This window comes from Cryptococcus depauperatus, chromosome 3 (assembly GCF_001720195.1).
Source record: "Cryptococcus depauperatus CBS 7841 chromosome 3, complete sequence".
Lineage (NCBI taxonomy): Eukaryota > Fungi > Basidiomycota > Tremellomycetes > Tremellales > Cryptococcaceae > Cryptococcus > Cryptococcus depauperatus.
In genome coordinates, this window is record NC_089470.1 from 677,436 (window position 1) to 692,713 (window position 15,278).

General features: G+C 49.1%; 7 protein-coding genes across 7 annotated transcripts; 3 read left to right on the forward strand and 4 right to left on the reverse strand.

Annotated features, from left to right (window-relative positions):
* Positions 1–114: 114 nt before the first annotated feature.
* L203_102518 (GMP synthase [glutamine-hydrolyzing]) lies at positions 115–2,094 on the forward strand (the record flags this gene model as incomplete). The annotated part of the gene is made up of 8 exons (XM_066211943.1): positions 115–177; positions 230–268; positions 317–377; positions 431–690; positions 739–1,088; positions 1,136–1,563; positions 1,611–2,028; positions 2,079–2,094. 8 exons carry the CDS (start codon positions 115–117, stop codon positions 2,092–2,094), a joined length of 1,635 nt encoding a protein of 544 aa, XP_066068040.1.
* A 502-nt stretch (positions 2,095–2,596) lies between these two features.
* Positions 2,597–4,085, reverse strand: L203_102519 (uncharacterized protein; the record flags this gene model as incomplete). The annotated part of the gene is made up of 6 exons (XM_066211944.1): positions 2,597–2,860; positions 2,904–3,079; positions 3,187–3,235; positions 3,515–3,734; positions 3,786–3,868; positions 3,924–4,085. The coding sequence occupies 6 exons, from the start codon at positions 4,083–4,085 to the stop codon at positions 2,597–2,599; spliced, it is 954 nt and encodes a 317-aa protein (XP_066068041.1).
* Positions 4,086–4,797: 712 nt separating this feature from the next.
* L203_102520 (60S ribosomal protein L3) lies at positions 4,798–6,187 on the forward strand (the record flags this gene model as incomplete). The annotated part of the gene is made up of 6 exons (XM_066211945.1): positions 4,798–4,846; positions 4,893–4,945; positions 4,995–5,088; positions 5,131–5,293; positions 5,337–5,762; positions 5,863–6,187. The coding sequence occupies 6 exons, from the start codon at positions 4,798–4,800 to the stop codon at positions 6,185–6,187; spliced, it is 1,110 nt and encodes a 369-aa protein (XP_066068042.1).
* Positions 6,188–6,579: 392 nt separating this feature from the next.
* L203_102521 (uncharacterized protein) lies at positions 6,580–7,609 on the reverse strand (the record flags this gene model as incomplete). Its single annotated transcript, XM_066211946.1, has 2 exons — positions 6,580–6,984; positions 7,031–7,609. The coding sequence occupies 2 exons, from the start codon at positions 7,607–7,609 to the stop codon at positions 6,580–6,582; spliced, it is 984 nt and encodes a 327-aa protein (XP_066068043.1).
* Positions 7,610–7,859: 250 nt separating this feature from the next.
* L203_102522 (uncharacterized protein) lies at positions 7,860–10,236 on the forward strand (the record flags this gene model as incomplete). The annotated part of the gene is made up of 5 exons (XM_066211947.1): positions 7,860–8,278; positions 8,321–8,491; positions 8,535–8,901; positions 8,952–9,162; positions 9,215–10,236. The coding sequence occupies 5 exons, from the start codon at positions 7,860–7,862 to the stop codon at positions 10,234–10,236; spliced, it is 2,190 nt and encodes a 729-aa protein (XP_066068044.1).
* A 109-nt stretch (positions 10,237–10,345) lies between these two features.
* L203_102523 (uncharacterized protein) lies at positions 10,346–12,888 on the reverse strand (the record flags this gene model as incomplete). Its single annotated transcript, XM_066211948.1, has 5 exons — positions 10,346–11,119; positions 11,161–11,242; positions 11,287–11,354; positions 11,418–11,557; positions 11,736–12,888. The coding sequence occupies 5 exons, from the start codon at positions 12,886–12,888 to the stop codon at positions 10,346–10,348; spliced, it is 2,217 nt and encodes a 738-aa protein (XP_066068045.1).
* A 979-nt stretch (positions 12,889–13,867) lies between these two features.
* On the reverse strand, positions 13,868–15,060 carry L203_102524 (uncharacterized protein; the record flags this gene model as incomplete). The annotated part of the gene is made up of 6 exons (XM_066211949.1): positions 13,868–13,962; positions 14,022–14,108; positions 14,159–14,226; positions 14,272–14,633; positions 14,679–14,809; positions 14,853–15,060. The coding sequence occupies 6 exons, from the start codon at positions 15,058–15,060 to the stop codon at positions 13,868–13,870; spliced, it is 951 nt and encodes a 316-aa protein (XP_066068046.1).
* Between the last annotated feature and the right edge of the window lie 218 nt (positions 15,061–15,278).

The window sequence follows — 15,278 nt, forward strand, 5'->3', positions numbered from 1 at the left end:
AAATTACATTTCTCATCCACATTGATTTCAGATTAAAGATAATAATTTATTATTTCAACTTTAGTTGTTGATATTTCTTTCTGTCTTTTTTATTTTTCCAAGCAACTCATAAAAATGGCAACTGAAGAAATCCACAGCCTGTATGACACTATTCTTATTCTTGACTTTGGGTCACAGGTGAGTAATTCATGGGTAGTAGCAAAAGAAGAAAGGTTAATAAGAATTGCAGTACTCTCACTTAATAACTCGACGATGCCGTGAACTCAATGTGAGCCTTTGCTAGTATATCAAAGAGACTAGTCTCAACAACCAACAGGTGTATTGTGAGATGCTGCCTTGCACGCAAAAGATTTCAGAGTTGTCGTGGAAGCCTGCTGGTAGGTCTTTAAATTCATCCCGAGTCGAAAAAGGAAACAAACTTTCTATCCAGGTATTATCCTCTCTGGATCTCCATTCTCTGTCTATGCGCCTGACGCACCTCACATCGACCCTGACGTCTTTACTCTTGGTGTACCCATCCTTGGTATCTGTTATGGTCTTCAAGAAATCGCCCGTGTCCACGGTGGCCAAGTCGATGCCCACACTCACCGAGAGTACGGTTATGCAAAGGTTCAGGTTGTAAAGTCTGGGAACAAGGAGCAGGATGCGCTGTTTGAAGGAATCGAGATGGAGGAGGACGGTGGTTTGCAGGTATGTTTCATTGCCTGGCACAGCCAATTGTATTGATGTAGAGTGCAGGTATGGATGTCTCATGGTGACCAACTCACCTCTCTTCCTCCCGGATTCACCGCTATCGCCCATACTTTAACTTCTCCCTATACTGCCATCGCCCACACATCCAAACCCATCTATGGAGTCCAATTCCACCCCGAAGTCTCTCACTCTCCTAAGGGTAAGGAGGTAATCGCCGCTTTTGTAAAGAATGTCTGTGGCGTCAAGCCAGGATGGAGCATGGAGAGTTTTATTCCTAAAGAAATCGCCAGAATTCGACAAATCTGCGGAGAAAAGGGACAAGTTATTGGTGCTGTTTCTGGTGGTGTAGACTCTACTGTCGCTGCCAAACTGATGCACGAAGCTATCGGCGAGCGGTACGTTCTGTGCAAGCTCTACAAGGTCGAGTTTTGACCGAAAGTAGATTCCACGCAATCATGGTTGATAATGGTGTTTTGCGAAAGGACGAAGCCAAGAAAGTTCACCAAATGCTTACTGTAGACCTCGGAGTCAATTTGTCAGTTGTCGATGCTTCTGATCTCTTCCTTGAACGTCTCAAAGGTGTAGAAGATCCCGAGCGCAAGCGAAAAATTATTGGCAACACTTTTATCGAAGTATTTGAGGCTGAAGCGGCCAAAATTGAGGCGGTGGCTGAGAAGGAGCTTGTCGAAAAGGGCGGCGAGGCCAAGGGTAAGATTGAATGGTTATTGCAGGGTACGCTTTACCCCGATGTCATCGAATCAATCTCCTTCAAGGGCCCTAGTGCTACAATCAAGACCCATCACAATGTCGGCGGGTTATTGGAGGATATGAAACTGAAGTTGATTGAACCTCTTAGAGAGCTTTTCAAAGGTCCGTTCTGAGCTGCTTGAAATACTTTCTGCTGATCTATGATGTAGACGAAGTTCGTGCGTTGGGTCGTCTTTTGTCTATTCCTGGCCATCTTGTTGGCCGTCATCCCTTCCCCGGACCTGGCCTTGCTATTCGAATACTCGGTGAAGTGACCCGGGAGCAGATCGCCATCCTCCAACATGCCGACGACATTTACATTGAAGAAATTCGTGCGGCTGGTCTTTATGACCAAATTTCGCAAGCCTTTGTTGCGCTTTTACCAGTCAAAGCTGTAGGTGTGGCGGGCGATTCGAGGACATATGATCAAGTGGTTGCTTTGAGAGCAGTTTCCACGGAGGACTTTATGACTGCTGATTGGTTTGTATTCCCTCCACAAGTGTTGAAGAGGATTTCTTCAAGAATCACAAACGAGGTTAAGGGAGTGAACAGGGTTGTGTATGACATTACTTCCAAGCCACCAGGAACGTAAGTATCTGGGCTTCCTCTGCAGAATATGAGCTGACGACTTGGATTAGTGTCGAGTGGCTTTAACTTTTATTTTAGGTATCGGGATGCATTGACTTAGACATTGATTTCACTCAAGAGACATATTCCAGAACGATTGTTAATACATCCACGCACCCATAACCATCTTGGCCGAAAGCGGATTGTTTTTGGCGTCCAGCGGCTTTGTCCTGTAATCTGTTCTAAAGACAATTGTATCGTAAATAAAATCCAATTCGAGGGTGTATGGGTAGACAAAGGTTTGGACGAGTATGTTCCGAGTAATCACCATCAGGCAGCTGGCGCTGAATTGTTCGTTTGATGGGAAGGTCTTTGACAAAAGGTCTATAAAGTTTCAGCGTAGTGCTGTATCCTCGGAATCCATGTATTGTATTGCATTTCAACGCGAGAATCGTCAGTGTAAACTTCAATAAGGGCATCAAACACTGCGACATTGTCGATTCCCATCTACCCCCTGTCAACCCCTCCAACTTTTTCTCAGCACTCACGTAATATGCCTTGAAGCCTTGTATTGGAGAAACGTCATCCATCACCATGCACACTGTCCATCATCACTCGTCGCTATGATACACCTTTCTGGTATCCCAACCGCATCCCACATTGCCGACAAGTCATGGCTTGCCATACTATCGAGAGACCAAGAGTGCATGTTGCGAGGGCCTGCGTGAGCCCTGTGGCCGAGGTTCTCGACAAAGTTAGCCGTACGCTTAGACAAGAGCGCAGATGATGCCAAACTAGGGAAATCGGTATATTCGCGTTGGTGTTTACCTGACTGAGAGGTAAAATACTTGTGCTACCAAGCTAAACTCGGTCAGGTTTGTTCATGCACAGCTCACATTACCATGATATCTCTCTGACATGATATCCTTTCCCTTGATCTTCGTCCATCTCTCCAACGCTGGCGCAAAACGCCGCATGTCACCCACAAATACTACCACTCCATTCCGCGCCCTCGCTTCTTCCACCTCATCGTACTCTGCCAACGTCCGCGCCATTCCTTTCTCAATCATATCTACCAGCATTAGCGCATCCCACAATGTGCTCGGCGTGAAACGGGTCAGTGGTCAGTCAAAAGACAATGTCGATTGGCGTGAGCGAGGCCATCCCTGTTCCACTTACCTATCCAGACCTCCACCGAGTATTTGCCTGTCATTCTCCACCGAGAGCACTATCCACCGAGTTTCCCAAGCACAAATCGCAAAGCTAAACGGGTCAGCGATTCTCAACCCCATCAGCCACCCTCCATGGAACGATCCGCAAAAGAAAAAGAGTTGCATTATCAAGTCACAACACGCAAAACTCATTTTTACAAAACCAAGAGCACCTCAGCGAGAGGGCACAGTGATAACCAGATTCGTGACCATGACGGCCTTTTGTTACACTCCTATACGTTATGAGGAGACCACTTCTACAACGATCAGCGTCGAGACGTCTCTCGCTCACTCACCCCGCTCAGCGTCAGCAACGCCATGGCACCCTTCATCAAGTCGTCGGCGACATGGCCAGGCGAGTTTGGGACATCGGAGCCGTCTGAAAAGATTTCCATCAACACCGACACTGGCGAGAGCGAAGTAGCCGGCGGCGTCGACACGGTCGGCGACGGCGACCGATGCTCGCCCTCGACCTCCGTCCGCCTTGTCTTGGCCGAGTCAAACAGATGCACCGGCCTGTGCTCGCCGTGGAACGTCCGCTACGCCTCGTCAGCACCACCCACCGACCCATCACCCACATAGATGCCACAGGCGTTGCAGAGCTGGCACGTCGAGCAGCCCGGGTCGGTTCTCCATAACGTTGTCTGCGTCTATCCCATCACTCAGCGGCTGTCGCTGTCGTCACAACGCTCGCCGCCAACTCACCTCGTCACAGCCACAGTTAAAACAATTCCCAGGCCGTATCGACCGCTTTTTGGCCGGTTTTTTTTTTAGGGGGGGACGCTCCCTTCCTCCTTCTCTACCTGGCCTCGTTGGCACCTCGGCGGCGGCGTTCCCCGCCTTCTTGCTGGCGCTTCGGCGTGGCATAGCACTCGAGAGGTGGTCTGTGCGGAGGAGAAGAAGAGAAAGAGAAAGAGAAAGATTAATTTGTTTTTTTAAAGCTGTTGTGAGATGCAGTGAGCTTAATTAAGGAGCTTAAATACGTGTGATCTTGGTTAGTGGCCTCTTTTTTTTTTAATAGTCATGGCGTTAGCCATGGGTCCTTTGAGAATCATTAGTTTCGGGGGCCCACATGGTGGAAAGTAGCGAATGAAATAAAATAAACCTGGCGAGATTCGAACCGGCGACCGTTTTTGGCGTGGATGACGGTGTGGAGCGATACAGTGGAGCGCTGGAGTGAAGCAACGCGACACGCTTCTATTGAAAAGACGAGCGCGACGTGTAGAGGACTCGTCCAGACGCGTTGCTGTACGACGTCTGGGAGTCGCAAGGAAAGGCAATGGGTAAGGATAAAGGCTGCTTGTCCCGCTCATGGCTGGGTGCAGTTTGGGCGTTGGTGGAGTTGTGCATGTGGGAAAGGATAAAGGGTGATGGAATCAGATGACGGAGAGAGGTGGTGATGGCGTTGGGAGGCGGAGATGGCCGCCGTCGTGGAGGTCGGCGATAAAGGAGGGTGGAACATGTCCGATGTTACGTAATGATGGTTTAATTCCGTCGTGGTCGACGTGAAAACCTTGCGTTTGCATTTTAACAAAAAAAGCATCCTTCAAGCGCATCCAAAAGCTCTTTTGTAGCGGCCATGTCTCATCGAAAATACGAAGAGCCCCGACACGGTTCCCTTGCCTTCCGTGAGTGGCGTCGGGTAGAGAGAGGTGTAGGCTGACGTTTGGACAGTTCCAAGGAAGCGTGCTGCCCGACACAGGGGACGATGCAAGGCTTTCCCCAAGGTGGGCTTGGAGGAAGCGGAGAGGGGAGAGACGCTGATGGCGTGGATAGGATGACCCAAAGAAGCCGGTCCACCTCACCGCCGTCATGGGCTACAAGGCCGGTATGACTCACATCGTCCGTGACCTCGACCGACCGGGATCGAGTAGGTGGTTGCGTGACATGGGATCGGGCTGACGGTCTACAGAGATGCACAAGAGAGAGGTTGTGGAGGCGGTGACGGTGATTGAGACTCCGCCGATGGTGGTCGTCGGTGTCGTCGGTTACGTCGAGACGCCTCGTGGTTTGAGGTCGTTGACGACTGTTTGGGCGGAGCACCTCTCTGACGAGGTCAAGAGGAGGTTTTACAAGTCGGTTGATCTTGTTGGTTCTCGGCATGACTGACCATCACAGGAACTGGTACCGATCCAAGAAGAAGGCGTTTACGCGATACGCCGCCAAACACACTGAAAACAGTGGCGCTTCCATCACGCGAGAGCTCGAGCGTATCAAAAAGTACTGTACCGTCGTCCGAGTCCTCGCCCACACCCAAATCTCCAAGACTGGCCTCCAACAAAAGAAGGCTCACCTCATGGAGATCCAGGTGAACGGTGGTTCCGTCGCTGACAAGGTGGACTTTGCCAAGTCTCACTTTGAAAAGACTGTCGACGTTACATCAGTCTTTGAACAGGACGAGTGTATTGATATCATCGGTGTCTCCAAGGGTCATGGTTTCGAGGGTGTCACCGCCCGATGGGGTACCACCCGACTCCCGCGAAAGACTCACCGTGGTCTCCGAAAAGTCGCTTGTATCGGTGCATGGCATCCTTCCAAGGTCATGTTCTCTGTCGCCCGTGCTGGTCAACGAGGCTACCACTCTCGTACATCCATCAACCACAAGTAGGTCGCGCGTGGATGGGATGATGCTGACGTTGGGTAGGATTTACCGTATCGCCAATGGTTCTTCTGAATCTTCTGGTTCTACCGAGTTTGACCTTACCAAGAAGAGCATCACACCCATGGGCGGTTTCGTTCGTTATGGTATCGTCAAGAACGATTTTATCATGGTCAAGGGTACCTGTGTCGGTCCCGTCAAGCGTATTGTCACCCTCCGAAAAGCCCTCCGAACCCACACCTCTCGAGCCCACACCGAAAAGGTTTCCCTCAAATTCATCGACACCTCCTCCAACTTTGGCCACGGTCGATTCCAGGATGCTGCGGAGAAGAACGCCTTCCTCGGTCAGCTCAAGATCAAGTCTACTTGAGCTGGTTGAGTGGGGTTGGGAGAGCACAGGGGCTTTTTGTACCACCATCAAGCGGTTTATGCATACCGTAGCCGTTGGATCGTCTTTTCGTCGTTGCACTGATATGGCTGGATTTTGCATTGTTGCTAAGCCATTGAGATACGCTGGAATATTTTCTATGTGAAAAGGATACATTGAGACTTGTTACAATACGCGTTATAAACAGCAACGATGGGTCATGACGTCGCAGCTTTCCACTATAAGCTTTTTCGGAACGTCTCTATAGTACCCAAAAAAGCAACTCTTGAACACGGAGAATCCATGTCAAGGAATAGCACATACATGATGTAAAGATTTACAGACCTTTGTCCAACAACAGCACTGCACCTCTTGTCCCCTACAGACCTTGACAGTCAAACCTTTTCCTCGCAAGCTCCCCATCTCTGTTCTCGAACCATCGCTAGCTCACCAAGTAACCGGTTGGTCTCTTCATATCTTCTCCTGACATGTTCTTCTGCCTTGAGTTGTTGTTCGTCCTTCTCAACAAGCATCTCTTCGTCTTGACCGCCAATAATGCCCGAATGGCTGGGTGGATAGGAAAGAGAAGGACAAGCAGGTGTGAACGGGGAAGAGGATGCGATGCATTGGCTGGCATACGGTGAAGACGAAGTGCTCTGGTGCCGATGCGGCGAGAATGCGGTGGAAGATGAAGCCAAGGGAGTGCGATAGGCATGCGACGGATAGGAAGGACGGGAATGATTGGAAGGATGGGATGGAGGAGAGGTGATGTGTGGTTGAGACTGTATTCTTGCAAGATGCTGGGAAAAGAGTCAGCGATGTATCTAGCAGAGATGGGAAACATACCAAACTATAGAGTAGAGAGTTTTGTTCAGAATACACTTCACCCCATTCACGCCTCATTTCATCTTGATCCATCATCCACTCGGTATCTCTCCGAGTCTCGAGCTTTTCTCGAAAAGGAGAAGACGAAGGAGGCTGGTTTCTGATAGGAGAAGAAGACATGGTATGCGAGTTGTGTTTGGGAAGGGCTGATATGGAAATAGAGCGTGTAGCCGGCGGTGTTGGTCCAGGTGTGGCGAGAGAGTTGTGTTGAGGATGAGACTGCTGATGATGAACGGCAGCATGGAGTGGCGCATTGATCTTATCCCACTGTCTCGCTCTCCTTTTCTCTATCCCCTTGTCCATGGTCATATCTCTCCATTGCGCTGAATGGCTACTCTCGGCATCCACCTCAGACCCAAATTTGGCATGTTGCTCCAAGCACTCTTGGTCGATAGAGTGTATAGGTGAGGAGTGTTCAAATAACTTGCGCTGTTCTCTTCTCCGTCTCTTGAGAAAAAGGTCAAGAGGCGAAGCGACCTCAGGCTCAAATGAGGGAGATGGCGAGCGAGGCCGTTTGGGACGTTGCTGAGGGGCGAGCATGCTGGCTCTCTTGCGGAAAGCAATAGGTGGAATCCCTATGATGATCCTTGAATGCTGTACTTGGGCTTTCTTTTATAGTTGTTGAAGAGTTGAAAAAGTTTTAAAAAGCAAATGTGAATTAGAAAATGAAATAGAAATAGAAGAGATGGATAAAGATGTTTAGGCCGTGCCTGAAAAGGATGTTCATCTCCAATGCCAACTTTTTTTTCTTTTTCTTTCTCTACTTGATTTTCATCTTGTAAAATCAAAAATGGAAGAATTAGCATTGCCACCGGCGGAAAGCTATATATCGTTTGCTGTCTCACCACCACCGTCAGCAACGTTGGCAGAGAGTTCGAGAAAGGGCAAGAGAAAGGCGACAGACACACCTGCAGCTGGAGAGACCAAATCGAAAAAGAAGAAGGGCAATAAAAAGAAGCACAAGAGTCCTGCTCAGTCACAGCCTGATCAGCCGCAAGCGGAGAAGAAGCAAAAGAAGGATCGGAAAGCAAAAGAGCTGCAAAAAGAACTGGAACGAGCAGAAGCCAAAAGAGCTGCAAGAGGCAAGAAATCGAGTAGTGTTGGTGCGACGGGTCCGAGGAATAGAAAAGAAGAGAAGAGGGCTGCAGAAAGACATGCACCATGGACAGAGCTGGTTGATTTTGACCGGTGCCGGGATCCTGCGGACCTGTGAGTCTGTCGTTGACGATGGAAAGCTTACACTTTTGCTAGTCTGACTGAAGAAATTCATGCGTTCTACCATTACGTTTCACCGACAAGAGCAGAGTTTGAAGTCCGTTTATTCATTATTGAGCTCATCACTCAAGTGATCAATAAACTCTGGCCAGATGCCGAGGTGTTTCCCTTTGGTTCATGGCTCACTCAGCTCTATTTGCCTCAAGGGTATCGTCGTATTTTCTAGACAGAGTTGAGCTGATTTGGATAGTGACATTGACCTGGTCGTCAGTCATAAAGGTTTGTCGGATTCCAACAAACAGCGTCTATTGGCCGAACTGGGCAAAGCGTTAAGACAAGCCGATATTACCGATGTCGTCGCTATCATTGCGAAAGCTCGTGTGCCTATTATCAAGTTTGTCACTCTTGAGGGGAAAATCAACGTTGACATATCCTTGAACACGACCAACGGTGTTTCTGCCGGTAAAATAATCAACCAATACTTGGACTTGCTCCCCGGCTCTCGCCAACTGATTTTGGTGGTCAAGAGTTTCCTAAGTCAGAGATCGATGAACGAGGTGTATACGGGTGGGCTGGGAAGTTACGCGGTCATTTGCATGGTCATCTCTTTTCTACAGGTAATGTTTCCTTTCATGTTCTATTTACTGCGTACCAACTGTTTTTGTAGCTTCACCCTAAACTTCGGCGGGCAGAGATCAATCCCCAAGCCAATCTCGGTACTTTATTGATTGAATTCTTTGAGTTATACGGGAGGAATTTCAACTACAACGACGTGGGGCTTTCCGTCCGTCGAGGCGGATTCTATTTTAACAAAGCAAGTCGAGGTTGGATGAAGAATCAGTCGTTTTTATTGAGTATTGAAGATCCACAGGATAAAGGTGAGCTTCAGTGGGCGATCGTTCCAACACTGACACATTTGCTTTTGGTCAGACAATGATATCTCTGGAGGATCGTTTGGCATTCGACAAGTACGTAACACTCTTGCCGGCGCATATGAGCTCCTATCCATGCGTCTTTTTGAACGTGCCGCGCAAATGTCTCTCTCTCGCTCAACTTTGTATGCGATGGACGGTGATGAGTGGTCCATTCTGGGTGGAGTGATGGGGATTACCAAAGAATCACTCAAGCAACGTGCAGAACTCAAAAGAATACATGATGAGGCGCATCTACATAAAAAACTGGATATACCCAAAGGAGCAGACCCAGCAAAATATATCAAAAATTACCGACCGCCGCCAGCCACCAATCCACCTTCTGTCTATGGCCGGGTTGAAACATCACCACCACCTTTACCCAATACAGTGTCCACTAAAGCAGATGAAAAGGACGATGTAAACGCAATAATGGTGGAAGATGATGAGCTTTCTTCTGGGACTGGAGACACATCTGATGAGGATGAGGATGAGGAAGACTGTTCGTCCGATTCTACCCATCCTATACCAATATCTCCTCCTTCACGTCATACTGTTGCCAAAGAAGTAATCTCCCTACCTTCTACGCCCCTAATGGCGCCGCCAGAGAAGAAACCCTTGGGAGATAGTGAGCCCTCAGAGGATGACATTGAAATCATTGATGAGCCTGAAGAAAGCAGGTATGCCTTGTCTAAAACCAAAAGCCTGGCCAAAGCAAATGTTAATGCGTTTACAAAATCCCTACCGGTGTCCGAGGAAGAGGATTCAGATGAAGAAGCGCTTCGCAAAATTATGGAAGGATCAGATTATGATCAAGAGGAAGACAATGAGGGTGGTAAAGATTTAGCAAAGGCGATTGAAGTAGGGGATTCAAGTGATGATCATATAATGCAATACACGGAGCAAGGAAATGAAAACGAGAAGCAACGAGCGAGGAAAAAGAGATGGACAAATGAAGCAAGAAAACGGAAAGCAGAGAGGAGGGCTTTTTGGGCGGCTAAAGGAAATGGTTTTGAAAAGCTGGAAGAGTGGAGTGATTGACCCGTCTCTAAACCCATAGCCCAAACCGCAATCCAAGGATTTCCACGCAAATGCATGAATAGACGTGTTACAACATTCAAAAGATACAACGCAATACCCATCCAACAAATCATACTAGCTTCGTCTTATCAGCATCCTCTTGTGCTTTCCTCATTGCAAACGCCATCTCTGCCGCCATCTCGCTCTCACCCACCACCTCTGTCCCATGCGTCCACCCGGTGACGCCTGTCCATGGCACCGCCGTCATACCTGCTCTCTCCTCAATCTCTTCTACACGACGACGTTCTCTGCACACCTTGCATTGTTCGACATATTCCACACACTGTTTGGCAAGACCATTCCACCAAAACGTATCACCCAGCGTCTCCACCATAATTTCTGCTTCATTATGCGCTGCCTGCCCATTCTCTGGTTGCTCCCCATAGACAGAAACATCCATATGGGCGTCTTCAATCAATTCGTTCCGGATAACACCCTGTGGAGGGACCAATAGTGCTTGCTCATCGTCAGATATCGGACGAAGATACAACAAACCGACATCAGAAAGAAGAAAGTCGTCGTTTAGCCTGCCCATACGCAAATCGCTAATAAGTGACACAAGCTCCTCGTCACCCGGGTACGCCGCCAGCCACCTCACCGTCTCTGGATCCAACTCGACCTCTCTCTTGGGCAGCGGCGGCGCATCTGGATCATGCCAAACTCCCTTCTCTCCATACCCACCCACAAACGGAACAGAACTATCTGGAGGGAGCGTAGGCTCCCTCGGCGCAAAGAACGATCCTTGAGTCTGGCGTATATGCTGCATTTTCTGAGACGTCGACGGCAACAGCAGCGCCGCAGGCGACGGATCTGGTGGGTTCATAAACGTCTTGATGTTGCGGTTCTACCTCTGTCAGCAAATATCTTCCCTTGTTGTTGACCCACCACCCGGACAAAGTAAAACACAGACGTCACAAACGTATCTGCCGTCAATACAAATGTCATGACTGGCACCAGCGTTCCCGTCCTACACCCCGTCAGCATGCATCCCATCCAACTGAAGTCACTGACCCATAGTGCACATCTGTCGACTTGGTTCCGTCCTCAATCGCCCTCTTGAACATCACCACCGCTCCCAGCTACGTTATCAGTAACCACTCGTCTACGACACCACTCACCATCGCAAAACTCAAGCTTCCCACCAGCAAGCCAAAGAACCATCCCACTGGCCCTCTCCAATGCCCCCACCAACTCCACCAGACCCAGGTATACTCACCTTCCTCACCGTACACGCCTCTCTCCGCCTTCACCCTCAAGTCAACTTCCTTTTCGACCCTCTCATCTGCCGGCGTCGCGATGAGGTGGTTGAAGGGGATCGACAGCGCAAAAAAAAGATAAAAGTGGAGAAACGCAGAGATGGTTTGGAATGAAGCAAGCAGCCAGGTCAGACAGGTCAACGTTGTCAACAACAGCGATAAATTCGACAAGGACGACCTGCAATGTCAGCTCTGATAGTTTACGCTTAACGTACGTGCCAGGAATGGTAAACGATCCAGACTCGTTCTTAAAATCCCCTTGATTGTACCCGTTGCATATCGCATCCTTGACACCTATCTGGCACCACCCCCAGGCGCCCAGGCCAATCTCAGACCCTGCCCCGTTGCCTCCTCCCTCAGCTCCCTTGAAGACGCCTTTGGCAACTTGGACAAACATGCCGACAGAGGACGGCGCGGAGGAGCTCGCGACAGTGAGTGTGAGCGCGCAGGTGAGTGTCAAGAGTGGAAGGATGAAGGGACGATAGGTGAGGTAATATCTGCCTGGTGCGGAGCGAGCGAGCAGCGGCGGAAGGGTATCGGCAGAAGATTGTTTGAATGGAAACTTGAGACCTCGCTCTCGCTGAGGAGGGAGCGTGTAGCGAGCCGTTGCCATGGACATCCTGCCGAGTCGTTGCTGGGCTTCGGTGGAGATGAGCTTAGGTGAACCGCTAGAGTTTGACTTGTAGGTGTGATTTGGATCGACGAATGGGTTGGCTGTGGGAGGCGTCGAGGGAAAAGGCTTTGGGACGGGAGGCTGGGTGAGGTGGTCCAGCTCGAGGATGGAGGGCAAGGTGGCTGGTCGTCCTAGCGGCTGCGCTGGGCTGGCGAGGGAATCTCTCGCTACGAACCCAGGCGTCATCTCTCCTGGACTGTCCATAATGCCGTTCTGATCAAGGACGTATTCGACTTGGTGGTATGGCGGGGCGGTCGTCGGGGGGTTCCACTCCTCGTCTTCTTTCAAAACACTTAGTCGACCCGACATCTGAGTTGTCGGCCCAGCCCAGGAAGAGTGGCTCCATCCAGTGGCGCTCGTCTTGGGTTCTTCCTCCCAGTCGCTGCGGTGGTACAAGTCGTCTTGGTCATCTTTGTTTGGTGTGGCGGTTGCATTCGGTGGTGGGCTGGGTAAGGGCGGGATGCTGCCTCGTCCCGGGGCAGGGGTTTGGGTGGGATACTGGCTCGGTTGGGACCATGAGGTGTCAATCTGAGAGTAGACGGTGGGCGGACCAGCGGTAGAGTATTGGAATGGGCGGTCAGATTGTTGAGAGTGCTGAGAGTATTGCCTCGCAGAGGCTCGAATAGAGGGGGAACGGGCGGTCGCGGTCGGCAGGTAGGAGGACTGGGAGTCACGTATAGGCATGGCCGATAGTCAAGGCTAGATGGTGAGATGGGGTTGAAGACGGCCAACGGTAGGTTGTCCTGCTGGTGGTGGCACAAAGGATGGGGTACAAAGGTAAGCTGGGAGGAGGTTGGCTGCTTTGTGAGAGGTGGAGAGTTGCTGTCATTGCTGGGCGGAACATGGCGTTGTGGGTATTGATCCTCGGCGCCAGATGGACTAGGTGGATGGGCTGGAGGGCTTCTTTGGTAGGGTTGTAACAAGAGGGAGATGGAAATGGAGATGGATGAGATGAATCGGATAAGATAAGAGTATTTTATCCGTGCCTGGTTTGGCAATCTTATCAGATAGCATATGTGAATATATAGAATGATGGAACGTGGATTGTCATATTGGCTGGGGTTATTTGAGACCATGTTTGCCCAAGTCTCTCCCTATGGCAGCAGAGAATGTCGTCTAGTGGATGTCTATGTTGAGGATGTCGCAAAGGACGTCGAGTTTATGTAGTCGCCAAAATTCAATGGTGCTGTAACGACGATTCGTGGAATTTGTCAGAGGCGTGCGTTACAATGATGATTGTGGGTCAAACATAGGATATGTCACTCTCTCAGTGGAGTGGAAGCTGGATTGCAGTAGCTTTGCAAATAATGAGCGGAAAGACTGTGTATTGCCACAACTATGAGCCATCTGACTGGCTTCTTCATGGCATGCCACTCATCTGAGATTCATCCTGGCGGGTATGTCAGTATATATAGAAACTAACCAACGACGGTATCGGGCGACAAGATAATTGCTGCATTTACTGCCAAGTGGCGTGATCATATATCTATGGATATGTTCAACCGACAGAGATTACTTGCAAAGTGTGACTCTATCATGATGCGCAACGCAAGCAGTAGAGTGCATCGTCACCAGAGACATAATTTGCATTTTGTTTCCACCAAGAGCGACCTACAATATCTCAAAATTAGCCAAAAAGCGCATCGCAATATCCGATTAGAGCTTATTCAAGAGGTTCAATGTCGACATTGGGACCATAGGGAACGATGCGGGATGGATTGATCTGGATGTGAGAGTAGTAATAATGCTCTTTAATGTCTACATCCGAGTCAGCCAGGGCCATCTCAATTCAGGAATAAAGAAGCAACGCCACATACGAGCAAAGTTGGTAGTGTCTTTGAACGCAGAATTCTTCCAATAGAGTCGCTGGAGCCACTTGTGAAGATGAGGGTAGTCATGGCGAACTACAACAGCCATCAGCCGTTTCCCAAGCTACGGCCAAAAAAAAACCCACTGAGACCAAAGTTGCACTTGAAGTGAACATAGTAGACTGGGTCATATCGAACAATGGTGGTGTAGAGTCTAGTTACAAGTCAGAAATTCCACTCCCAAAATGTCAATACTTACCGGATATCGGCCTCTGTCAACCTGCCGCCCACCAAATACTCCCTTCCATCTTTCAAGATGCCGTCCACCCTGTCAAGAGCCTTGGCCAACGCCGTCACCGCCGTCTCGTATGCCTGTTGGTTGGTAGCAAACCCAGACTTGTAGACGCCATTGTTGATATCGTTGTAGACCCATTCGTTGATCTCATCAATCTCCTTTCGCAACTCCTCTGGGTAAAGGTCCAATTTAGCCTTGTCTCCAGCGATCTGGTCATTAAAGGCAGTGTTGAGGAACCTGATAATTTCACCTGATTCATTGTTGACTATCGTATGGGTCTTTTTGTCCCAAATGATGGGCACCGTATAGCGGGCCGAATAGTCAGGCTGAGCCTTAAAGTAGAGGTCTCGAAGATGAGAAAAACCATTCACGTGGTCTACGGTCGCACCAGGAAACGAGTCATTGTTATGCTCTGAAGCTAATGCTGGCTTTTCAGATGCAAGATTCTTGGGAACAAAATGCCATCCCTTGTCAAGAAGATGCGGATGTACAACCGACACATCTATAAAGACGGTAAGCCCATACCAAGCCATCCCCAGGCTTACCGAAAAAGTCCTCGAGACCTTTCAGCTTCCTCACAATCAACGCTCTGTGGGCCCATGGACAAGCAAGGCTGACATAGAGATGGTATCTTCCCTTCTCGGGAGGAAAATTGCCTCCGCTTTTGATAACGTCTCTAAAAGAGCTCACTTGACGTTTAAAAGAGCCATCTTTACTCGCAATCGTCTTGAAATTACTCTGAGGGTCACTCATATTGCGATATGACTGAGATTTAAAGTAACGTATTTGTGAGCGAGTTGTAAATGTAATTGGAATAGAAATATATTTCGAAAACATTTAAAATGTTCAAATCTCTTTTTCCCGCTGTTCTTTATCTCTTATCAATCTAGGAACACAGGAAAGAAAGAAAAACTCATGACATCATCACATTTCACATTTTCTTATTCATCATTCTCACATCTTTATCATCA